At 41.6% G+C, this 26,308-nt stretch overlaps 1 protein-coding gene across 1 annotated transcript; it reads right to left on the reverse strand.

Annotated features, from left to right (window-relative positions):
* Positions 1-10,294: 10,294 nt before the first annotated feature.
* RBMX2 (RNA binding motif protein X-linked 2) lies at positions 10,295-26,096 on the reverse strand. Its single transcript, XM_079124051.1, has 6 exons — positions 26,037-26,096; positions 25,729-25,844; positions 24,636-24,687; positions 18,684-18,813; positions 17,106-17,283; positions 10,295-16,570 (listed from the first exon to the last, which is right to left on the reverse strand). Exons 1-6 carry the CDS (start codon positions 26,039-26,041, stop codon positions 15,981-15,983), a joined length of 1,071 nt encoding a protein of 356 aa, XP_078980177.1. The 5' UTR covers positions 26,042-26,096; the 3' UTR covers positions 10,295-15,980.
* Positions 26,097-26,308: the final 212 nt, after the last annotated feature.

Here is a 26,308-nt window from a genome sequence, read left to right on the forward strand (position 1 = left end):
AATTCAGTCAAATCTCAGAGGATGAGTGGGTTTAAGTGAGCGCAGAAAGTGCCAAAGAGGCTTGCACCATGAATCACACATCTACATCCAATTCTGCCATGCCTTAAGAGTACAGTTAAGTGCTGTCCAATAGAATGTTTGGTGATTATGGGACTACGTATGCAGAGTCCAGTACAGTAGTCACAAGTCACATGTGACCACTGAATCACTAGTGTGATTAAGGAACTGGATTTTTAAAATTTAAATAAACATACATGACTGTCAACTCTCTCATTAGATAGTGCAGTTCTAGTCAGTATGTGGCCTCATGGACACAAGCCAATTCAAGTGATGGTAAGGGGTTCCTTGAAAATTCATTTCCAAAGTCTTTCCCCAAACATCTAAGGCAGTGTAGCGACGTGACTCCTCAGAGGGTCTCTGAAGCCTTCAGTCATCCTCTTGACCTCTTTAAGACACATGTACCACCAATGTGGCTAGGAGTAAGTTCATGCTTTTCAGCCATACCTGTTCACTCATATTTGCCAAAACTCAATCTAATGGAGAAAGGATAGACTCCATTTAGAACACCAAAGTCAAGGAATTAAAGAGTAAATCAGAACCTGTGTTCACCAGGGGGCCTCAAACCCAGTGCTTAGGCCAGAAACAAATTCTCTAGACACAAACACCATGCTGGTACTGAAACCACCATTCTGGCCTCCCTCAAGTCACTCAGCAAACAGGAAAATGGCCACTCAACAAGTTGTTCTTATATCTTGGCTTTATCCAAAGATAGGTTAGGGGAAGGTCCCAGACTTATCCAAAACACCCCAGGGAAATACTTTTAGGCAAGTAAATTTCCTTCATGCTGTACCCACATTTCATGAATGTTAAGTGAACCAAAGTTTAGTAACTAGTGTAAGGTTCCATATGCAGTCCGATCCACACCAAAGATGGCCCCTGAGCGGCTTCTTCTTCCCATAAGTCTCTGCTTCCCGCCACCTATTTTCCCGCCGGCAGCAAGCCGGACCAATCAGAAACCCACATGTCACTTTCTCCCTTAACCCGGAAGCCCCAAGAGTATATATGTAAGCCTCATCTTGTAATAAAGCGGACTTCTCCGGTGACTTGCCAACCGTCTCCATCTTTATTGGTGCCGAAACCCGGGACGGAGTTAGCCTTCAAGGGCACTCCGTTCCTCTGTTGGCAGGCCACCCTCGTCCTCTTGCTCCGGCGCTAGCTCTCGACACTCAACACCGGCTTCCAAAATTCGTAAGTTTCCCCCTGGAAGAGCACACCTTACCTCAGCTATACGCGGGAGTACTAGCCGTGACCGTCCGGTAGCCTCCCGACGCTGAGTTAAGGGGGGACAACCTCCCACCACGACCTTCATGGTCACAGTGGACCCCTGTGCCCTTCCATCAGAACACAAAAGAGGCCAATAGAAGACACTTTATGAGGAGTGAGGAGCTTAATCTACCCCCGGGGAACCCCAGTCACCTTTCCTCTCCAACTGCCTAAATCTAGTACTGGTATCTACCCCCGGGGAACCTCAGTCACCTTTCCTCTCCAACTGCCTAAATCCAGTACTGGTAACCTCGTGGCCATCCGGGTTCCTTACCCCTTTGGGAATAGCGATCGAGGTGACGATCTCCATCGCGCTTTCCCTTCCGTTCCGTCTCCGGAACCTCCGGATCCTTCTCAAGGCATTGGGGACGCCCTTTACCTTGTAGATTGATCCCCCTCCGGGTCTCTCTCGAGGCACTGGGGATGCCCTATACCTCGCAGACTGCTCCCTCCTCGCCCGAGGTCTTCCGCTCCCTACACCCTTCTTCCCTCTAACCATGGGGACCTCCCCATCTTCCCCGGTGGCAGACACGTCCCTCCAGTGTCTCCTCAAAAATCTAGGACCTCTTTCCCTTAAGCCTGACATCAAACCCAAATTATTGACAAAATTCTGCACTCAGGATTGGCCCCATTACCCTCTAGATAACCAGAACAAATGGCCCCCTGAAGGCTCTTTAGATCCAAATCTTTTAAGGGACCTTTTCAACTATTGCCAGCGCCTGAACAAGTAGAAGGAGATCCCTTATGTCGAAGCTTTTAGGTTACTATCCCAAAACCCCTCACTTTGCACTACTTGCTCTCCCTCCCAGGCTCTTCTGGCATGTAAGATTGCTTCCCCATTGTCCTCCCCTCCCCCATCCTCCTCTCTTGATTCTTTTGACCCAGCCGATGAGCCTCCCCCTTATAGGGCCCCTCCTCCCAATCCTATACTCCCGGAGCCACCTTCCTCCCCTCTCTCCCCCCCCCCCCCGCCGCCTTGGCTCCCGCGCCCATAGCTCCTACACCCACCGCTCCGCCTATTTCCTTCAGCCCGCCGCTCATGCGCTCCCATGGACCCCTCCGGCCCCTCCCACTTTTATGGCCCCATTAAGGGAGGTAGCTGGAGCTGAAGGTATTGTCCGTGTCCACGTCCCCTTCTCCCTGGCTGATTTATCTCAGATGGAGCGCAAATTGGGCTCCTATTCCTCCGATCCTACCACTTACATAAAGGAATTCCAATGGATTTTACAAGCCTACAGCTTAACTTTTAAAGATATATTTATGCTCCTCGCCAACACCCTCCTGACCGAGGAACGGCGACGAGTTTGGGATGCAGCTCAAACTCATGCGAATGAAACACATCGCATAGACCCTACTTTCCCTCTAAGGCCTGAAGCGGTCCCAGAAATCGATCCACAATGGGACTACAATACAAATCAAGGCATACAAGCCCGAGATCGGTTTGCCTCGTGTCTCGTTGTGGGCCTAAAGAAGGCAGCCCGCAAAGTAGTTAATTTTCAGAAGGTCCAGGAAATTATCCAAAAAAGGATGAAACCCCCACTGAGTTTCTAGAGAGGCTTACTCAGGCCCTCAGGCAATATACCACACTGGACCCGGACACAGATGAGGGCCGTCATATCCTTATGACCAGTTTCCTAGCTCAGTCCTACCCCGACATTAAGGCCAAATTAAAAAAATTGGAACATGGACCGGCAACTCCTCAAAGTGAGATTCTGTCGCTGGCCTTTAAGGTTTTCCATGGAAGGCATAAGGCCAGGCAACAGGAGCAACCTTCTCACTTTTGACAGAGTTCCATGGTGCCACCACTCCTAGTTCCACTCCTATTGTCGGGGTAGGAGGGAAACGCGTATATCCACTCAGAACTCCCCCACTTCTGTGTCGCCTTAAGAATTCCTCTTCTCATTTTATCCACTCCTTTTTAGTCATGCCTCAATGCCCAATTCCCTTGTTGGGACGGGACATTCTTTCCCAATTCAAGGCGTCTATTTCCTTCCCACTTTTCAATGCCTCTACTTCCTTTTTTATGGCCCTATTGCAGGATCCTACCTCCTCACATCCACGTATCTCCCACCCTGTTAACCCCTCAGTTTGGGACACGGACAATCCCTCCATAGCTCAGTGTCCCCCAGTCTCCATCCAATTACGGGACCCTACCAAATTTATTCATCAGCCTCAGTATCCCTTAACCACCTCTACCCTTCTCGGACTTTCTCCCATTATTTCTGACCTTCTTCGCAAAGGATATCTACGTCCCACTCAGTCCCCCTATAACACCCAATGGTTATAGGTATAAAAAAACCCAATGGTTCCTACCGTTTAGTACAGGACCTCCGCTCCATAAATGCCGCTGTCATACCCATCCACCCTCTTGTTCCCAATCCCTACACTCTACTCTCTCTCATCCCAGTTTCTTCCACTCACTTCTCAGTTCTGGACTTGAAGGATGCCTTCTTTTCCGTACCTCTAGACCCTTCCTCACAGGACCTTTTTGCCTTCACATGGACTGACCCCCACACACGACACTCCGAACAGCTCACTTGGACGGTTCTTCCTCAGGGTTTTAGGGACAGCGCACATCTATTTGGACAGACCCTCTCCCATGACCTCAAAAATTTCTACCCCACTTGTCCTCTCTCCACACTTTTGCAGTATGTTGATGATCTCCTTCTCTGTAGCCCTTCTTGGGATATCTCTCAACGGGACACGGCTGCCTTGCTTAACTTTTTGGTCCAACATGGATACAAAGTGACACCTTCTAAAGCTCAAATCTCAGCCTCCCAAGTCACTTACCTAGGGTTCTTACTCACACCACAACATAAATCCATTACAACTGACAGGAAACAAGCCCTTTCGTCCTGGCCCGTACCTAAAACCAAGGCTGAAATTCTCTCTTTTTTGGGCTTAGCAGGGTATTTCCGTGCTTGGATCCCTAACTTTTCTCTTTTAGCCAAACCCCTTTACGATCTCTCTAAAGGAGACCCAAATGAACCACTCCCCTCCTCCCCTAAAACGCCTTTTAATAACCTACATCTCAAACTCCTATCCGCCCCTGCATTACACTTACCAGATTTAACAAGGTCCTTTCTTCTCTATGTTCATGAAAATCAGGGACAGGCCCTAGGGGTACTGGGACAAATGCAGGGCCCCACATTTGCCCCAGTAGCCTATTTATCAAAACAACTTGACCCCACAGTAAGGGGATGGGCCCCTTGTCTCAGGGTCCTTGCAGCTGCCCAAAAACTACAGCAGGAAACTTTTAAACTTACTTTTGGAGCCCCCTTAACTATATGCTCTCCACACCATCTAAAGGATCTCCTAGATTACAAGTCCCTGCATACTTTACCCCCCTCACGAGTTTTAGCCCTAATTACTTCCTTTTTAGAAAACCCTTCTATATCCTTCCAATCCTGTTCTCCTCTCAACCCAGCCACTCTTCTTCCTGTTCACCCTACCCCAGAGCCTCCACTTCACAACTGTCTCCTCCTGTTCGCCGACACCGGTACCTCCTAGTTTTCCTAGATACCTTTAGTGGCTGGATTGAGGCATTTCCTACTACCAACAAAAGGGCCTCCACTGTCGCCAATCACCTCCTTACCTCCATCATCCCATGCTTTGGGATGCCTACCTCCCTTCAATCGGACAACGGACCGGAATTCACAGCTCAAGTAATCCAATCTCTCTCTCAATCTCTAGCCTTACCCTGGCATCTACACTGCCCATATCGTCCCCAGGCCTCAGGTAAGGTTGAAAGAGCAAATCGGTCCATAAAGGAGACTCTCACCAAACTTTCCCTAGAACTCCACTTAGACTGGATTCGCCTCCTCCCTCTGGCACTCTTTAAACTACGCTTACTTCCAAAGAAACCTACCAATTTGTCCCCTTTTGAGGTGATGTATGGAAGATCTCCTGTACCCCCCGGAATCGTTCCTACCTCCCTAAACATCCCAAATACCCTCAGCCTCCCTCTCCTTTCTCACCTTAGAGCTAAACTTTGGAAACATCAAGACTGGTTACTTCCCCGTCCTCTTGCAACCTCCCCTCCTCCCTCCTTGAACCCAGGGGATCTTGCCTATTATACTCCACCAACCACACCTGAACCCTTATCTCCTAAATGGCTGGGACCATACCCAGTAATCCTTAGTACCCCCACCGCAGCTAAACTCATCCTACCTTCTAACGAGACCACTCCTTGGATCCATATTTCCAGGTTAAAACCCTGCCCGGCTGACCAAGGAGACTCATCCCCTACTCCTCTGGATCCTGACCCTATAAATACGGGCAAGCCGAACATCTACACCAGTTCCGTGGATCCCTCTAATCCTTTGAAACTCCGTCTCTCGCGCCTCTCACCCATTCAGGAGGAATAATAACTTCCTACCTTTCTGCTTTTTTCCCCTTCTTTTCCCTGACCCTAGCTGGATTTGGTCCACCTGTCAACAAACTGGAACTCATTAAAACCCTATATGGACAACCCTGTGCAACTTGCAAAGGGGCCTCAACCCCGGGAGCAGTGACCACCACAGGGAAAAATTATGTAGTTGCCTCCCTCTATTAGGTCCACTTATTGGAGTTCTTTGCATCATTTTCTTCCTCCCCTGTCTCATAAGGTTCGTTAGAGACCAAGTACAAAAAATTTCTAACCAAGCCTTTAACCAGCTTCTCCTCAGGAACTATCAACTGCTACCTACTGGGAACAACGCCTGGTGACGTCCTGCTATGATGGACTTCCCCCAACTTCTTCCAAGGCTAATATCCTTTCTACGGACCTTGGACACTGATGCATGGCTCCTCCACCCGACTAACGACTACAATGAATTCCTAGACCAAATTGAGGACTTATGGCTCCAAGGGACTTTTATGGACTTTACGGGGGACGAAGTAATCTGACATGGCTTATTATACAATATAATAGCCAACGCTTTGTTCTCCCCTCACAACCAACCCCCCTGCCCCGGGCCCCTTGACGACGCCCCTGATCAGCAGGAAGCAGCCAGATTGAAAATCAACGTCCCGAATTCCCATAAACCAAAGAGGGGGGAATGTAAGGTTCCATATGCAGTCCGATCCACACCAAAGATGGCCCCTGAGCGGCTTCTTCTTCCCATAAGTCTCTGCTTCCCGCCACCTATTTTCCCGCCGGCGGCAAGCCGGACCAATCAGAAACCCACACGTCACTTTCTCCCTTAACCCGGAAGCCCCAAGAGTATATATGTAAGCCTCATCTTGTAATAAAGCGGACTTCTCCGGTGACTTGCCAACCGTCTCCATCTTTAACTAGCATGCCAGGCAATTCTGATGCCCAAATATTTATACTCAAACTTGGCTACCTTCATCTGCTCATTCATTCCTGCCTGCTTTCATATACTGAAGTTCATCAAATGCAGCAGCATAAGTTTATTTTTCAGCATAAGTTTAAAGTCGGTTTTTAAAGGTCCACAACCTTACATAGGACTTTAATTCATTTTTATTAGTAACGTAAACCCAGTACAGAATTCCAAAGTACAAAAGATACAGTGAAAAGCAAGCCTTTCCTCTCCTTCCCCTCACCCAGCTGCTACCCGCTTCTCAAGCGAGTTCTACTACTAATGGATTGAATAGCCTTCCCAAGACAGTCTGTGAAACATCAAGTATATTAACATGTCTTTAAAAAGAAGTCCAAGAATTCTCCCATTAGAAAAGCAGAAAACAGGAAGGGAGGGGAAAATGGAGAGAGATAAGAGAACATCAGTGTGTTTTTGACAGCTACCATTTCCTGGTGATACTGCTTAGAACTTGTTTCTATGCTCACAATCCCAGCTTTGAATAAGCAAAGTCAGCCAGCCCTCCTTTACAAAATGCTTCTGGGTTAATTAACCAATATCCAAAAAGAGAGCACCAGAATAGGAGAAAAGGTGCCTCGCATAGCTGTTCCAAGTCTGCTGGCCAAAATACATTAAAATGTATGAGCCAGGTGTGCCAAGGTCCTGCTCACCTAGTCCTTGTTCCTGTCTGGGTACCAGTTTCCTTCAGTAGTGCAGGTGACTGTGCCAGGGGCAAGCAGAAGGAGGAGTCGACTTGCTGAAATTTTGCAGGTCTGTGCTGAGCACCACCAAGGCTAGAAAAATAGGCAGAAGTAAAACTGTATTCAAAGAATAAGAAGCAGGAAAAAAAGAAAGAAGACACAAGATGGAACCCTGAAAACCAAAAAATCAAAATGAACCAAAGCTTGAGGAAGAGCCAAAGCCTGAGGAAAAGCCAGATTAGGAGGGAAAAGCAGAAGAAACTTTTAGTCAAAGGTTGATTCAACCTCTCAGGAATGTAAAGAAGATATACATGACAGGTACTTAGGCAATGAAGGTATGTTTAGGGAGGTGGATGAAATAGATAAGAGTAAGAAACAAACTTATAGTGATGCACTGGAAGGTTAATTGAAAACATATTTACCCCTATTTAATAGTTAACCTTAATTTCTATATTACCTGATATTAACATTGCCACATAGCTTTCTTTTTATTAGCATTTTCCTGAAATATCTTTGTCCATCTTTCTACTTTTAACCTGTTGCTATTAGTAGTGGTCTTACATGTCTCTCTTGTTGTCTGCATCTATTGTATTTGGAACAAATCTACAAGTCTCTTTTAATTTTTAATAGACTGTCATTTGTTTAAAAAAATCTCTGATAGTATATAAGATGAAAAAGTAGTAAGGTAGGAGTACATTTGTATATTACATATTACATACATAAACACAAGAACTGGTAAAGGATGACAGGCAAAAAATATCTTTATTGTGGGATTATATATTTTTCTTCTGTTTCTTTGAATTGTCCATATTCCTAAATGAACACACATTATTGTTACCAAATATGATAAAAGTTTTATAACTTAAAAGCATCAAAATGTATAAGCTAGTGTCTACAGTCCTTGGAGATGGAACCATTTAAAGAACTAAAGCCCACAAGTAAAAATGCAAACTGGGCCTCACCTGCAATGAAAGCAAATGCAAATTAGAATAACCTGAAGGTATCAAGATAACTTTCAGAGGAGATAAAAAAGGAATAAAATGATAAAATTCAAGGTTGTCCAGAATGTGGGGTAAAATTATATTTGAATTCTATAGTGCTGATAGTTCTACCAATTTAGCATTCCTGAAAAGCAAACTGACAATAAAGCAAGCTATGGTTCTATCTGCACTTTGGGAGCTGGCAACTCCACTTTGGAGAATATAGTCCTGGGAAAATTTTTAAAGGAGGAAAAATTTTAAAAGGACACTATAAAATTTTTTAAAGTAGTACTATTATTAAACTGGAAAATTAAAACACTACAAGTGGGACAGTGGTGTGGTGTACCAGTAGGAAATGCTATGTAGCCACTGGAAATGATATGGTTAGTGACAATACAGAAATGTTTATACAAGTGAAAACAGCACACAAAGATATGGACTCTGGTAAAAGTATTGTCATGTATTTGTCATTTAACAATCATGTTGTATACCAATAAAAATTCAAAGACTTTAGGGATTTAAGATGAAAGGGGTTTGGATGGTTATTTTATTGTTAGTTTTGCTATTGTTGCTCATTGCTTGTTAATGCTTCTTGAAGAGGCATTATCATAATCACCACAACATGATTTCTTTAGCAAATTCAAACCCTAACCTAAAGTGAATGAGATGACATTAAATGCCTCAGGAGCAACTGAGACAACTGGAAGCATTCATTAAGTCTTCATGGAGTGGCTCCCTTAAAGAGACTACGTCATCTTCTATCATTCTTGAAGTACCCTTCTAAATTCTAGGCTGGCAAAAAGTAACCAATTTTTTACCAGTATTTATTTATTATAGAGAACATATTGGATTGGGATTAAATACAAAACAGCTTTACATCTGTGTGAAAGTGTAAACTGTAGGATGACATAATTAACATGTCATATGGTTTTGCCCCTTTATGGAACCTAGCACATCATTTCAGTATTTTTAATGACTCATCGAGGGAACAATGCATCTTGGATGACACTCTATTGGTCATACTTAATTTATTAAATGTCAAATTCTTATCACAAATGTAATTGCTGATTATTTCCTACTTAAAAAAATAAAACCTGCTCTTATCTATTTTATGATCAGTTTCCAGTAACACTTGGAAAAACCAGGAGCCACTTATTTAGTAAAGAAACAACTCTAGGTTAAATCCTTCATAGTGCAAATAATCACACCCAAACCTACATCTTCTAAGTTTACATTTTCAGATCAAATAAAAGACACCAGGAAACATTTGGTCAAAAAAGCAGAGTGCAGAACACTTTACACTTGAATAGAATACCATTTAGATGATGACCATGTTATTCCTTCCGAAGAGCTTCAAAACATGTTTACAGAAGGGATGGCCTGTACCAGATAAGGATTATTTCCAATTTAAGAGTCAATGAGTCCATCAACTGCCAAGACAGGTACTTACTAGGTGCATGAACCAATAGGTTAGAGGAAACAGAATAGACTCACAGACTTGGGCATTATTTAGGCCATATCATAAAATAAATATGCCAAGAACTAAAAGCATTCTTTGTGAACATTTCATTTAATGTGGCTGTTAAGCATTGAGACCACAGGAAAATTATCCACCAATGAACTCCCAGTGTCCTCTGTAAAGGAAACCTGTGAAAGGAATGAGAAAACAATTACTGTTCCCAAAGGTTAACTAAAGCCAATGGCTAGCAGGCATGGTAGTGCACACCTGTAATTCCAGCAGCTCAGGAGGCTGAGGCAGAAGGATCACAAGTTCAAGGACAGCCTCAGATATTTAGCAAGGCTCTAAGCAACTTAGCAAGACCCTGTCTCAAAATAAAATATAAAAAGGACTGGGGATGTGGTTCAGTGGTTGAGCAACCCTGGATTCAATCTCTCGTACCAAATAAATAAATATATATATATATATATATATATATATATATATATATATATGGTAGTGGATTGTTTCAGGGTGGGCCTAATGCAGGGTGTATCTGTGCCTCTAGGAGTTCTGAATGCTGGGAGCATAACTGACAGGTGGCCACAGAGACTGAGCTGCAGCTGAAATCCAACATGGCTAAAATCTACCATCAGTCACTACATCTTCACCAAGCCCAGACATCCCAAGGGCATATCCCAGTGTGGCAGAGCCACTAAGGCAAGCAATTCCTTTAAGACATGAGACTGCCCTAACAGCCCTAACAGGAAACTTTGGGCCAGAGCCCAATCTCATAGAAGATGGCAAGGAGTAAACCCACCATTTACCTCCCAGAAGCAGAAAGGAGACAAAAAGACTTCGTGGTTCAAAACAAGAGTTTATTACAACACAGTGAATACTATGAACATCCACATAGCTTCTCCAACTCCCCTGCTCCCTAGGACCAGGGCAATGTAATAGGCTCAGATGAATGCAACACATGTGGGGATTGGGATCATAGCTGAGGAGTCTGGGGTCAAGGACTTGGGACTTTTTGTGCAATGAGCAAACAAACCAGTGCCCATTCCTTGGAAAGCAAGCTTAAATAGCAGTCACACTGTGATCACCTTGCCCCACTTAGTTGCCTATATGACCGCAGCAGTAGCTCAATATTAAACGGATAAGCTTTGAAGTCCAAGACAGCCAACAAGTACATGAAGGTGTGCTCAGGGCCCAGGTGCACAGTCTCTCCCAACAGACACATTTGTTTGGCTGAAAAGTTCTCAGAACAGCATAGTCCAAGGCTTTTCCTATCACCCTTCCTGACTTCATTCTCATCCACAGGGGTTAGACCTGCTCTAACCAGGCTCTCCCAGCTCCCTCCCCATTTCCTTCATGGAAGTTTTCCTCAATCTCTTGTATGTCTGATCTCATCTTCAAGTCTCCTTCTCAGAGGCACCAAAATAGCACAATTGGTGCCAGAGAAATAAGAAAACAGGCCATAGTAAATGATGGGGCTCTGGACACTGTTGTGAGCAGGATGCTGGGCATCCTGCTATGGCAGTCCACTAACAATTTCTGTGGAGAGTACCTGAGAGAATGGCCTTTCAGGTGTGCTGGCGCCCTGAACCATGGGATGGGAACACTTTACCAAACAGCCCTGAGGGTGCTGGTCCTGCAACCACTATGTTCTTCTCTAGTATAAGCTGCCACTTCCCCTGCACCAGAAGATGTTGCAAACTATTACCCATACTAGAACTAGTATACCCCTCAGAAGAGCTGTCTGCAGCCTCTCCTGGTTATTAAGTGGACAAGTAGAATTTAATCCCAACATAGCCTGGCTGGGGAAATACTGGGCTTATTAAGGAAGAGCCTATACACCAGAAAGCTCTAGAATCAGATGATACCACCAACAGGAGCCAAGAAAGCATCAGGTTTGGATTTCAATAATACTCTACTAAGAAGGCCAGAAAAGATTTCAGATTTGGCAAGGACCACGGTGGGCAAGCAGTCTGTAAGGTGGCTACTGGAAGCCTGATAAAAGTGATGGCCAATGCTGAACAAAGTAGAAGCCTTAGCTGCCCTGGAAAACAGCACAGAAAGAAAAATCCCAAAGAAAAGGGCATGCTGGAGTGGAAGGACTATGTGAGGTCAAAAACCACACCAGATGACAGTGCTCCACAGAGGGGTCAGAAAAAACTCAATGCACAGGGGCCATCAGGGTGAGAGGCACTAGCATGCCTAAGGTCAGTGGTGGCTTCTGCTGCAAGTTGGAGAGGACAAAGAGGGAGAACCTCAGAGGTGGACTCTGAGGTTCCACAGGAATGAAGGGGCCCCAGTGACAGAGAGTAGGTAGATGCACTTAACCACTAGACTCCAGGAGGCCACAAATACTGTAATAAATTACAAGGTCTGATGGGCAGCCAAGAGGACCCTATTTTCCAGCAGTCTGGGGATGGCTAAAGGAACATGGTATCCCCAGGAGCAATACGTACAGCCAAACAAGGGTGTTGCTCAGTATCAACAGGCTGAACAACAGTGGAGGAACAGAAGGCTGAGGACTTTTTTCCCAATAAAAAATTCTAACTCCTTGTTCAACTCTGACTTCAGCCCATTTTCAGATATGGAAAGAGGTATCTGGGTTCCTGGGGAGGACAATGGTATGTGACTTCCCTAGTACTTACTCAAAGAAACCTATATCCACTTAGTTGAATGTATGTACACTGGGGAAAGAATATCCCAACATTTTGAGCAACAGTGGACTTAGGATCTAAGTTGACCAACACATAGAGACTAGAAACATCATCACAGTGCCCTTATTAATGAGGGCTTATGGAGGTCAAGTGATAACTTAAGTGTTGACTGACTCAAAGATGGCTCATGGAGGGCCTGCTGATCTACCCAGTGGTCATTTCCTAGCCCCAAGTATATAACTGGAATTGTCTTGGTAGATGGAATAAACCATACAAGGGTTCCATGGCCTGTCGGGGAACAGCTGTCCCACAGAGGAAAGCCAAGTAGAAATGTCTGAAATTGACCTCCATGCTTGGACAAGATGGGAAAATTGTGATGATTAGTTTGTGTCAATTTAGGTTAGGCTGGTTACAGCTCCCAGTTGTTCAAACACTAATGTAGGTGTTGCTGGGAAGATATTCTATAGATGTGGTTAGCACCTACCATCAACTGATCTTAAGATTACCCGATAACCCGGGTGGGCCTCCTCTGATCAATGGCCTTAATAGCAAAACCTGTTCCCCTAGTAAAATTCTGCCTGTGGACTAAGTGTCAACTCCTACCCTGAGAATTTCAGGCTTACCTAATCAAGCCCTCACAATTGTGTGATACAATTCTGTCAAATGTTTTAAAACCAGGCAAAAATGATCCAGTCAATTGCATGGGCCTTTGTTTCTGGCTACCACAGACCAGGCACTATGGGCACATGAACAAAGTAGTCACAATGGCTGAGACAGAGGCAAACAGCAAGGGCTAGTATTTATCAGGTCTGATCCCGTAGGACTTTTCTGAAAGATGACTTCGGCTCAACAACTCACCATTGGTCTTGCTGGAACTTTCTGATACCTGCAGTACAAGACTTTTCCTAAACACCCATCTTCCACTCTCTTCTTCAGACATCAGACCTAACATCACAGTCTGACAGTTTTTCCAGACTCCTGTAGCTCCCTCTCTATTCTTCTTTATGGGAATTTCAGCCCCACCAAAGTCTCCTGCACATATAATCAAGGACCTAAACTCACAAACTGGGTAATCTGAGTACATATTAAGGCTCCAGTCCTCCCTTTTGCAGAGTCAGAAATTCAAATTTGACCATTTGTATTTCTTCTTCTGTGAAGTGCCTGTTCAGTTCCTTTGCCAATTTATTGATTGGGTTACTTGTTTTTTGGTGTTAAGTTCTTTGAGTTCTTTGTATATTCTGGAAATTAATGCTCCATCTTAGGTGCAGGTAGCAAAGATTTTCTCCCATTCTGTAGGCTCTCTCTGCACATTCTTGATTGTTTCCTATGAAAAAATGTTCAACATCTCTAGCAATTAGAGAAATGTAAATTAAAACTACAATGAGATTCCATCTCACTCCATTCAGAATGGCACATACAAGTAACAATAAATGTTGGCAAGGACGCAGGGAAAAAGACAAACTCATACATTGCTGGTGGGGCTGCAAATTGGTACAGCCACTCTGGAAAGCAGTATGGAGATTCCTTAGAAAACTTAGAATGGAACCACCATATGACCAGTTATCCCACTCCTCAGTTTATACCCAAAGAACTTAAAATCAGCATACTACAGTGACATGAATGAAGGAGCCCCAGTATACTACAGTGACACAGCCACATCAATGTTTATAGCAGCTCAATTCACAATAGCTAGATTGTGGAGTCAACCTAGGTGCCTTTCAACAGATGAATAGAAAAGAAATTGGTATGTGTACATGATGGAGTATTACTTAGTCATAAAAAAGAATGCCTTTGTGGCATTTGCCAGTAATTGGATAGAAATGGAGAATATACTAAGTGAAATAAGACAGTCCCCAAAAAAACAAAAGGCTAAATGTTCTCTCTGATATGTGGATGCTAATCCACAATGGGGGAAGGGGAGAAGAATAGAAGTTCATTGGATTAGACAAAGGGGAATGAAGAAAAGGGAAGGGGTAAGGGAACAGGAAAGACAGTAGAATGAACTGGACATATCTTTCCTTTGCTCATAAATGAATACACAACTAGTATAACTCCACATTATGTACAACCACAAGAATGAAATCCTAATTGCAATGGGTTGTACTCCATCTATGTATAATATGTCAAAATACACTCTGCTGTCATGTATATCTAAAACCAATGAACAAAATTTTTTTAAAAAGAAAAGCTAAAAATGAGCTCAGGATTTCAAAAAAAAAGAAATTCAATTTTAACAAATGAGCAGAAACATTAAAAGTCCTGTGAATGTTCCGACCAAGGAAATATTATAGACTAATAAGAAAACTAAGACTGACAATAAGAAGGAACTGCTAAGACAACCAGGGCTGACGAGTGTTCCCATCATTGCAAGAATTGCTACTTGAAAAAGTGAACTAAGCCCAGAAGGAAGCCTAATATAACTGGAACACAAAAAGGGAGGTGACTAGCCAAAAGGTACAAACAACTCAAATATCCATCCATAAACAAAATGTGATATATCTGTACAATGGGATATTATGCAGCCATAAAAAGGAATGAAGTGTGAGCCAGGCATGGTAGTACACACCGGCAGTCCCAGTTACTTGGGAGGATAAGGTGGGAGGATCACGTAAGCCCATGAATTAAGAGACCAGCCTAGACAAGATAAAACAAACCCATCTCAAAAAAAAGAAGTACTGCCACATGCTGTCATATGGCCAAACCATGAAGACATAGTAGGTGAAAGAAGCTAGACATAAAAGGCCACCATTGTATGATTTCACTTTAAATAGCCAAAAGAGGTAAATTCAGAGAAATAGAAAACATACTGACAGTTGCCAAGGACTGGGAAAAGAAAAGAATGAAGAGTTATTGCTTAATGGGTAAAGAGTTTCATTTGGGGGTGATATAAATATTTTGGAACTAGAGGTGGTGGTTGTACAACACTGTCAATTACCAAATGCCACTGAAGTATTTAAAATAGTTCACTTTTTTATGTTATGTGAATTTCACCTCAATACAAATAAATAAATAAATAAATAAGGGAAAAGATGCAGAAAGACTTATCAACCACAAAACAACCTAAAAGGTATTTAAAAAGTGTTTTTCAAGGGAGAGCAAGGGAGGGAACTGGCTAATTTTAGGAATCCTACCAATCCCTATGAAGCCACACTTCTATATAGTTCCACCAGCCAACTGAAAAGGTCCTATTAGGTTTAGAACCTAATCCTGGGTTCTAAACACCTACCAAAATCAATACAATTCTAGAATTATCTGGTATTTTCCCTTTCTGGCAACTTCACCTCAAACTGGTCTATGGGTTCAAGGACCATATTTATGAACCAAAATTTAGGACACATACTCTGATTAAGTACCAAGTATATTCCCAGGGACAATGGACTGCACCAAAAAAATTCAAGATATCTGGCTGTTGAAATTACAATCTTCTCAACAAATCTACTATGCAAGGGATTAAAAGAATTCAGTCACAAAGATTTTATATATGTAAATATTAACAGCACAACTGAATTTGATTACATTTTTTAAAAACAGTTCATTTTCAAATTAACCAGGCAGCTGGAACAGGCTCAGTGCCGCCTGTGATCACTGGGATCGGAAGTCTCCCGCTCCTGGGAGCGCTGGACCTTTTTGGGTCTACGGGATTTATCTTGGCTCCTACTTCTACTTCGATGACTCCACCTCTCAGGATACACATGGCTCCTACTTCTACTTTGGTGACTCCACCTTTCAGAACGCCCATGGCTTCTACTTCTACTTCGGTGACTCCACCTTTCAGAATGCCCACTGCGCCGGCTAGAATGTGTGTCTGAGCTTCGCCCTCTATCCCTATCCCTATTCTTGTCTTCTCTTGCCTCCTTCCTGCTTGAGGGCTTGTGCTCATGCTTGAGTTTCTCCTTCTTGAGCTCCCTCTCTGGACCCTCTCCTCTACCATGGCAGGAAGTCCTGACATCAGGGGAACGTGGGTAGTGCTTCTGTCCCTCTCTGGATTCAGACTTCTGAACCTTCTCTGAGTTCTTACTGCTCTGCTTCTTAGGGACAGGGTCATCCTTTTCTTTTATTGTCTTGCTTTTGAGAGATGAAGAGGATGGCTGCTCTGCCTTTACCTCCCTGTCAGTCTTCTCTTTGTCTTTCTTTCTTTTCTTTTTTTCCTTTTTCTCTGGAGACAAGAAGGAAGGCAATCAGTAAGAAAAGGGTAAAACACAAAAAACTCCCTAAAAATGTATGTTTCTTCTCTGAGTACATCACAGCAAACCGAGGTGTAATAGTTAACAAGTGTAATGCTAACAGATGGAAAATGTGCATCAGGAAAACATACATTGTGGCAGGATGAAAGCAGTCACAGGCTATGCTTTCAGGAAAGTGCCCCTAAGAAGCCAGTTTGGACATATGTCACCCTGACAGGTCAAGTTCCTGTACAAGACAATCCTCACTCTGAATTCTCTTTCAAGACCATGTCTCCATATACAGTCACATTCTGAGGTACTGGTGGTTAGGAACTCAACATATCAATTTGGGGAGACACAATTCTTTCCATACCACTATTCTTCCACTGACACCTCCCCTTTCCCAGTAAAAATAAGGATCACACCTTCCCCTTCACACTTAAGAGTTGATTATTGATTATCCATTAATGCTAGGGAGAGCAGACACTAAGACTACCCAGAATCTTCTTTTGGGTCTCAGTGCTTCACCTTTTTTGTGCCTTTTTGTAGGTTTGTCATCTTCAGAACTCTCAGATGAACTCAATGAGGGGGTGTCAGCCCCACAGCCCTTCTCCTGGATTTCTTTGGTCACATCATCCGCTTCTTCTGAGTCCTTAGGAGCCCGATAGTTAGACACATGATCCACACGAATAGTTCTTCCTTTTATCTAAGCAAGAAATGCAATGCTTCAGCAAAGACAGCCCTCATGTGGAACAATCTATTTGAATCCAAGCCATGAAGAAGAATGGTTTGAACCATATCATTACCTTTTTCTTAATTTTGTTTCTGGAGAAACCACTAAAGCAGAACTGCTCAACTGGTATGTCATGGCACATGTATCAGATATTAATACACATACTCAATGACCAGGGAAGCTAGGTAGGGCATGGTGCAGTCAGAGCCTCTGGGGCAGCTGCACCAGCAGCTTCAATGGCTTACCACAGGGTGCCATAGAAATATCTTCATGCTATATGTGTGCCATGAAGTGAAAAAAGCCTGGGAAGTACTGCCCCAAAGATAAGTGTCAGGGATGACTATGAGAATTTAGAAACACAAACGAAGAATTACCCCCATCTTATAACAGTCTATGGTGAAACATAAACTAGGCAAGGCACTATAGCTAGGTGGAATTCCTGAAATTTAGCTTAATGCTATAGTTGCTTTCTTAACACAGTAGGTAGGAGAAGGCAAAGTTAGATCAACAGTTGGGAGTAGGGGCAGGAAATTGACCAATAAAAGGTTACTTTCTTTTTTCTTAAGCACTCAACCTTGTTCTACCAACACCATACTGGAACACAGCTCAAAATTGGGCTAAGAACCATAAGTCTCCAGGTAAAGAATGATAAAATTAATCCTTCATGTAAAATTCTATTTTCAAGCAAATACACACTTATTCCACAGGCAAAGACAACTGAAATTTGAAGTGTGGTTCTTACTATTCCAACACAAGAGAAAGTTTCATATCTTTTAAGCCTGAGAAACTTCTGTCATCTATTCTATTCCCATTTCAAAACATTTTTGAAAACTTTTCTGATACAGTGACTCCCTATGACTCCTGGCTCCCTTAAAATTTTTGACTGACTGACTTTTGTACAATTTGTCATTATATTTTAAATGAAGAATTTTCAGGGCCCGATATGCTGTTAGTAGTATCTCATGACAAACATACATGCCTATATCCTAGGTCATAAAGCCATGATGAAGTCCCAAGTCCTCTAGCACATGACAATACAGAAGAGCAGTGTTTGCTAGTTTCTTCATTCTCTAGTACACTAGAGATGAGGGTGGAGGACTAGAAGGGAAAGGGGAAAAATAGAAGTCTGGGGAGGAGGGCTGATGACATCCATGGTTTGGTTTGTTAACAAGAAAAAAGAACAAGTCCTGGCAGGACCATGAGAAAACAGAATTATTTCCTAGAATCACTTCCTAGCTGGTATCTCTACAGCATTCATAACACACCCAACTGATCAGTATATACCTGCACCTGTGAGGACTAGGTGGAGAATGAAGTCCAGCCCCTCCATGCAGGAAAAGTTCAGTCACATCTTGCTAAATAAGCACACTTACCTTGATCCCATTAAAATTGTCAACAGCCAGAACTGTGCTCCTCTGGTCTTCATAGCAGAGGAAACAGAACCCTTTGGATTTCCCAGTCTTCTTGTCTCGCACAAGATTAATGTTAACGATCTCCCCATATCTGTTTATTTTACAAAAGAGTAAGAGAGTATTGATTTAAAATGCAAAACTTTGAATAACAAAACAATATTCAAATAATATGGTCTGTATAGGAGATGCATTTAGAACAAGATGACATAAAAAGGTTGAAAATAAAAAGTTAGACAAGGATATAGCAGGAATGTCCAATTTAAAATAATGGGTAGAGGGGGCTGAGGATATAGCTTAGTTGGTAGAGTGCTTGCCTTGCAAGCACAAGCCCCTGGGTCCAATCTCCAGCACCACACACACACACACACAAAAAGGTAGAAATATTAAGAGTGAAGACATGAAATTCAAGGCCAAAATAAATACATTAAACTGGATTTAAGAGGGTTATTTTATGTTGAAAAAGGTCCTAATATATAGCACAGGTATAACTAATGAAATTATGCTGCAATTAAGAAATTAAAATGGTTAGAAATACAAAGAAAGGGGAGATTTAAACACTTTTCAAGTTTATAACAAAGTGACAGAAATAAATAAGATGAAAGAAATTAATGTAAATTTATATGATATAAACACAAACATAATATGACAATAAATCTAACAAATATTGCCAAACTAGTAGACATATATATTTGAATCCTACAAAGAGATTACAATTTATTTTCAAGCACTCATGAAATATATATTAAAATTGACTATAGATTAAGTCCCAAAGTAAATTTCAATAAACTCCAAAAATCAGAATGGACTATATTCTCCAAAAATAATGTTATTAAGCTGGAAATAATATTTTAAAGAAAAAATGTTCCACTAACTATAACTTGAAATGTACTCTCCCAGCCAACAATTAGATGAAACAAAGATAAAATAAAAAAATGATCAGTGACAGACTATTTAGAAAAGAACAAAAATGAGAAAAATAAAAAATTTATGGGACATGGCTAAGGCCATACTTTGGAAAATGTGTAACCTTAAAGAATTTTATTGTTTAAAAAAAGAATGAAAGAAGAAAGCAATCCTAATGAAATCAATAGACAACAATAAAGATACAAGTAGAAATTAATTAAATAGAAAAAATCTCTTACTTCTTAAAAAAATGATAAATTCCAGATAAGTTAAAACTTTATAAATTTAAAAATAAAGTCACAGAATACTGAGGGAATAGATATGTGCTTGTATATATGTATTAAAACTCACCAAATTGTATGTTTGAGATCTGGGCATTCTGCTGTGTATAAATTTTCCTTTATTGGAAATGAAATAATAATGTGTTCAGGAAAAACATTAAAAATAAAATAAAACAGGAACTGATGGAAGAATTACACGACCACATATATACAACTCAGTCCAAATTCTAGCACCATTTTAATGGAAAACACCAGAGGTGATGCAGTTAAGGCTGGGAGCTATCTAGCAGTACAGATCAATGCAATTAGATAAAACTGATACAAGAAGTGGAAAAGAAAAAGTAAAACTATCTCTGTTTGCAGATTACATATGATAGTATATATATGAAACCAAACAATCAATGATAAACAATGATGAAAACAAACAGTGTAACAACTCAGTAAAGTAACAGGATACAGCTAAAAGTCAATTACCCTCTGATGTACAAACAATAATTAGAAGATATAATGGCAGGGAAATTCCACGTATAATAGCAGAAAAACCCAAAATACTTAAAAATACACTTAACAACAAGCAACATACAAAACCTACATATAAAAAAGGTTTTAAAGACTCCTGAAAAACACAAACATGTTTTGAACAAATATAAAGACGTCCCTTGTTCTTGGACAAGAGGATTCAATATCATAAAGATACCAAAATTGTCCCCCAACTTAATACATAAATTTAATGTCATAACAATGAAAATACAAGTATGCCACCCCAGGGCAGGGGGGCATCTGGATAAATTTATTCTAAAGTTCTAGTGGGGAAAAAAATGAACATGTAAGAATAGCTGGGAAAACCTTAAAAAAAAAAAAAGAAAGAAAGAACAATGAGCACAAGTAACTCTACCAGATATAAAACATACTGAAAATCTTCTGTGAATAATTAGTGTGGTTCTGGCCAATGAAAAGACAGACAAACCAACAGAACAGAATGTAGAGAGACACTCAAGTGTACACAAAAAATGTCTATGATAAGGTTGGCATTTGATTTTCTGGGGAAAACATGGACTTTTTAATAAATGAGGTAAACACAACTGGATATCCATTTAAAAAAGAATAAAACTAGATCCAGATCTTGGATATAGCTCAGTAATAGAGTGCTTGTCTAGCATGCATGAGGTTTTGGTTCCATCCCCAACACCACACATACATACACACACACACACACACTGGATCCAAACTTCACATTGTACAACAAAATACACTCTAAATGGAATAGAGATGTACAAAACTGAAACCATAAAAGAGGAAGAAAATAACACAGATGGGTAAGTAGGGAGAAATACTTTCTAATTATGACTCAAAATTCAGAAGCAATAAAAAACAGACTGATGAATTTTGCCACAGAAAAATAAAATACTAAAGCGTGAACACAATGGAGTTTTGGGGGTGATGGAACTGTTCTAATTGTGGGGATGATTACACAAATCTATACATGTATTAAAACTCAGAGGGCTATATATTTCTTAAAAGTCAATTTTACCAAATGCTAATTTAAATGTATAAATGAAGGAATGTATAAAATAAAATAACTTTGCTCAGCAACGAAATACCCATAAGCAAATTTCAAAGACAAATGGCAAATTAGGTGAAAATATTTATAATCTATATCACAGGTAAAAGACCAGAAAGGAATTTTTTATTTTCTCTAAAAGAAATTATCAAAACAGGGCTGGGGATGTAGCTCAGTGGTAGAGTGCTTGCCTAGCATGTGTGAGGCCCTGGGCTCAATCCCCAGTATCAAAAAGAAAGAAATCAGAACAATGGGGTGAAGCTAAATAAAGTCTATAGATTAGGTGATGAAACTGTATTAATACTGATTTCTTGAATTTCATCACTGTACTAAGGTTAAACTAAAGAATGCCCTTGTTTGGGGGAAAGTATACATTGAAGAAATTAAGGACAAATGGGCATCATGTCTGCAACTGACTCATATGCTTCAGAAAAAATTATAATATCTATACATGAGACAAAATAATGATAAAGCTAATGTGGATAAAGTTCTAACACTTTGAGAATCTGAGTGAAGGGGATATAAGTATTCTGTTTTTATTTTAAGCCCGAAAGTATTTCAAATTAAAAAGAGCTGGCTTGAAAGGACTCATACTGACTCTCAGATTGGGACAAATTGTGCATCAGGAAAGATTAATGATGGTAATACAACATCAAAATATTTTTAAAATTGAATCCACAGTGATACATGACAAGTATGGTAACAAAAGGCTAATACCCTTAATGTACAAAGGACTCTCATCAACAAGAGAAAGAGAAACACACAAGAAAAAAACTGGCAATGGACGTAAGTAAACAGTTTACAAAGAAATAATAATGGGCTGCCAGGCACGGTGGAACAAGCCTGTAATCCAAGCAGCTCAGGAGGCTGATGCAGTAGGGTCACAAGTTCAAAGCCAGCCTCAGCAACTTAGCAAGACCCTATCTCCAAATTAAGAAAAAAAGGAGGGGGGAGCTGGAGACGAGGTTCTGTGGTTAAACAACCCTGCATTCAATCCCTTGTACAAAAAAATAAAAATAAAATTAAAAGAAAGAAATAATAATGGGCTGCAAATATATAAAAATATGTTTAGCCTCACTGATGATGAAATAAAGGCAAAGTAAAATGATGAGAAACCATGTGGCAAATATTTTTTTACATGATAATTGTAAAGGATTATGAAAGGATCCAGAAAAATGGGCTGTCCAATGAGAGCAGAAATTGGTATAAACTTTTCAGAGAATAATTTGGCAATGTTTATAAAACATCTTAAAAATGTTAGTATATTGAATCACACTCCTCCTTCACTAAGGAAATCATCAGGGATGCATACAAAGATTTACATACTACACTGTATATTGCAATATAATTTATAATAGCAAACAATTGGAAATAATGTCCAACATTAATAAAAAGAAGATAATAAACAGGTCAAATTTTAACAGTTTTTCCTTAAAAGTGGATTCTATTGAAATAAGCCAGACCCAAATAACCAAAGGTAGAATGCTCTTTCTAATATACAGACACTAACCCACAACAAGGGAGGGTGGAAAGGGGAAGAATGGAAGTTCATTGGATTAGACAGAGGGGAATTAAGAGAAGGGAACAGGAGGGGAATTGGAAAGAAAATTATTCAGACATATCTTTCCTATCCCTGTATATGAACATACAACCAGGGTAACTCTACATCATGTACAACCACAAGAATAGGATCCTAATTAGAATAAGCTATATTCCATGTATGTATAATATGCCAAAATACACTCTACTATTATGTATATCTAAAAAAGGGCATTCTACACTCTTCTTTGTACATTTTTTCCAAAATGTTCCTTTTTGTTTTGTTTTGTTTTATTTGTGATGCGAGGAATAGAACTGGAGCCTTGTACCCTTGTTACCAGTGGCAAAGGCAATCTTCATTGTGTATGGCCAGAATACAGAATTAGAACACACTGTACACATACACATACACACACACAATTGCTAATCACTACTCAATGCAAGCAACACTAAACCAGTTTCAAGATAGGAGGTTGGATCCAGTAGAGTAACACAAAGGAGTGGAAATTAAAGGCTACACCTGCTGTGAACTTTCCAGCACCCAGAATTTGAACAAAGTGGCCTGGGTGGACTGCCCAGACTTTCTACCATGGCCTTCTTCTCATTTGTGTTGCCAAGTCCTTTCCCCTGGCCTGTTTCCCTATAAACTGCCCAACCACTCAACCAGGGCCCTTGGGATAACCCAACTATTCTGCTATGACAGGTCCTCTTCCAGGGTTTGCTGTCTGTGTTTGCTTGCCCCCATCCCTTTTACTATGGTCCTCTGCCTGTACTAGATATCAAACTTCTCTGAAAATAGTTCTCTGCCACTGAAAGCTACAAAACCCAAAGGCATGTATCGAATTATCACACTGTACCCCACAAATATGTGCTCGGTGTTAATTAAAAAATAAATGCTGGTTAAAAATCTTTTTAAAAGAGGCAGTGGAACTCTGCTCCTAGAAGCTGCCAAGGCACTCTGGCCCTATGGATTGTCCAGCCACTATTTAACTCTGGGCTTGTGTGTCAACTGCCCAGCCTCTCTATCAGGTGGCACTATCATTATGAGCTGCCAGAACCCTCTCCCATAAGGAACAGATCTCTTATTTTGTTCCTCATCAGCCTGTGACTTTCAGTCCCTGGGTAAAAAAGAATAGCTCGGTTCACTAATTTCACATTCATCTAGAAATGAAGAAAGCAAACTACCACAGAAACCTGTTTTCCCCCCAATTCCTCTGGGCTTTGCCCTAATCCCACAATGCCACACAGGTGAGGGCCCAGAGGGCCCTGTGATCATGGGATACCCAAGTTTTCAGAAGCCCAAGGAGGTGGCCAACATGGTATCTTCCTATGAGTTCCAGACTATTTTAGGGTAGTTCCACGCTGACAAGGCTCAGTGAAAAAGTAACAGAAACAGACCAGAATCCCTAATACAATCTCCCAAATTATCCAACTTCTGGGATCTTCCACATAAGAATGTACTTAGAACCATATCCTGGGACTGATCAAGACTAGAGCCAAAGCTCCAGTCTTCCCCATGCAGGGATGTCATTGAGTCTAGAATTAAAATGTGGTTTTCTGATGCCACGAATTGCATTTAAGAATCAAACTACTGCCAATACAGGAGGCAGGAAATGAAAGAGGACTTACTGTGAGAACACACAGATGATATCCCCTTCAGTTAGTTCATAAGGAAGCCCTCCTAGAAAAGAAAACCACATTAGAGTTCAACAAACACTAACCAAGTATTTAGTGTGTATTATGCACTGAGTTAGGCACCAGGAGATGCAAAACATAAGCTATATGCTTCCCCTCACAGCAAACAGTCTGATGCAATAACACAAGTTATATATAAGGTACCAAATATACTGTAAAAAAAAGAGTGATTAACTGAGTGGAAAGGCTCAGGTTATTGCAGACCAAACTAATCTGATCATTCTGTCCTCCTCACATCCAAAGTCCTACAAACCTGATAGTTTTCGTCACAAAACTCTGCTTACACAAACATCAGTTTAAATGTCATTACTAACTCCTTTTATACATATAAGGATCATAAGACAACTGTTAAGCATTTCATAGGAAGTCATTTCCCCTCCAAATGTTTTACTCATCTGGAAAATCAGGATTGAGTATACTTGCATCCTGAGATTACTGTTACAAGAATTAAATAAAACAATGCATATAAAGTGCTTAGCACAACATCTAGTGTAATAACCTCTCTGAAGAGTCAAACTGCAGAATTACTGGTTGTGGCTCAAAGTTAATACAGAAAGGGCAATATGGCCATAGACAGAAGGCAGAAGCTAATTAGAGGAGGAAAATTAATTCTGGGGTGGGAAGAATGGGGAACAGCAGTTAATAGTAATATGGCATAGAGTCTAAGACCGTGAATTCTATATAGAATCCTGTAATTCTGGCTTTGCACTTACTAGCTATGTGACAGAAGTCCACTAACTTCTCTGCGCCTCAGTTTCCTTAGCAGTATAGTGAGTGGGCGTGAGGGACATAATAACAGTTTCTGAGAAACCAAGTGGCAGGACCTAGCACTGTGAATGGCAAGTAGTAACTCACAGGAGCATTGATTGGCAGGGAAAGCAAACAAAAATGAGAGAGAAAAGATGGGAAACAGATTCACAGGCAGGACTTAAGGATGGGTCATGAGTGTGAGGAGAAACACTGGACAGGACTGCTGAAAGGATCAGAAGCAAGTCAGGAGAGACTCCCAGAAAGATGCGATGCTCACCTAGAAAGATCCAGGCGCTGTCTTTGTACTCGGAGTGCCAGGACACGTTATCCGCCACCCCAAGCTGGACCTCTCGCTCGTTCAGCTCGTTGATCAGCTTCACTTTAGTTAAAGGGCTACACGGAGAGCGGAAAACGAATGTAAGTTCGGTCCGGCTCGAGTTCAGAGAGCAAAACTAGGCGACTAGAAGTTCTAGTCTCCTCTGAAACTCTCACGCCCCTCGGCCCTGCAGCCGCTCTACCACCCCAGTCCCGGTGGGCCACCCCCGGCAGCCCATTCCCTCTATCTGAGGAAAGCTGAAATCTTACTTCATCTTCACAAGTTCGCGCTCGGCAGCCGAGGATTAACTTCCGGGCGAAGCTGCCCTCTGTAGCGCATGCGCACCTCAAGCGCATGCGCCTCTCCAGGGCCTGGCACATGCGCATCTCGAGCGCAAACACAGACTGCGCCGCGCGCCCATTTGAACTCTCGCCGGAAGAGTTCAGCATCGCCGCAAGCCGTGGCGCCTGCGCAGTAGGGCGGAAGCGGCTCTACACGCTGGGTGACGTTTATTCTTCGCGAGAGACTCTCCGTAGTCAGT

Source organism: Sciurus vulgaris (genome assembly GCF_902686455.1).
Source record: "Sciurus vulgaris genome assembly, chromosome: X".
NCBI lineage: Eukaryota > Metazoa > Chordata > Mammalia > Rodentia > Sciuridae > Sciurus > Sciurus vulgaris.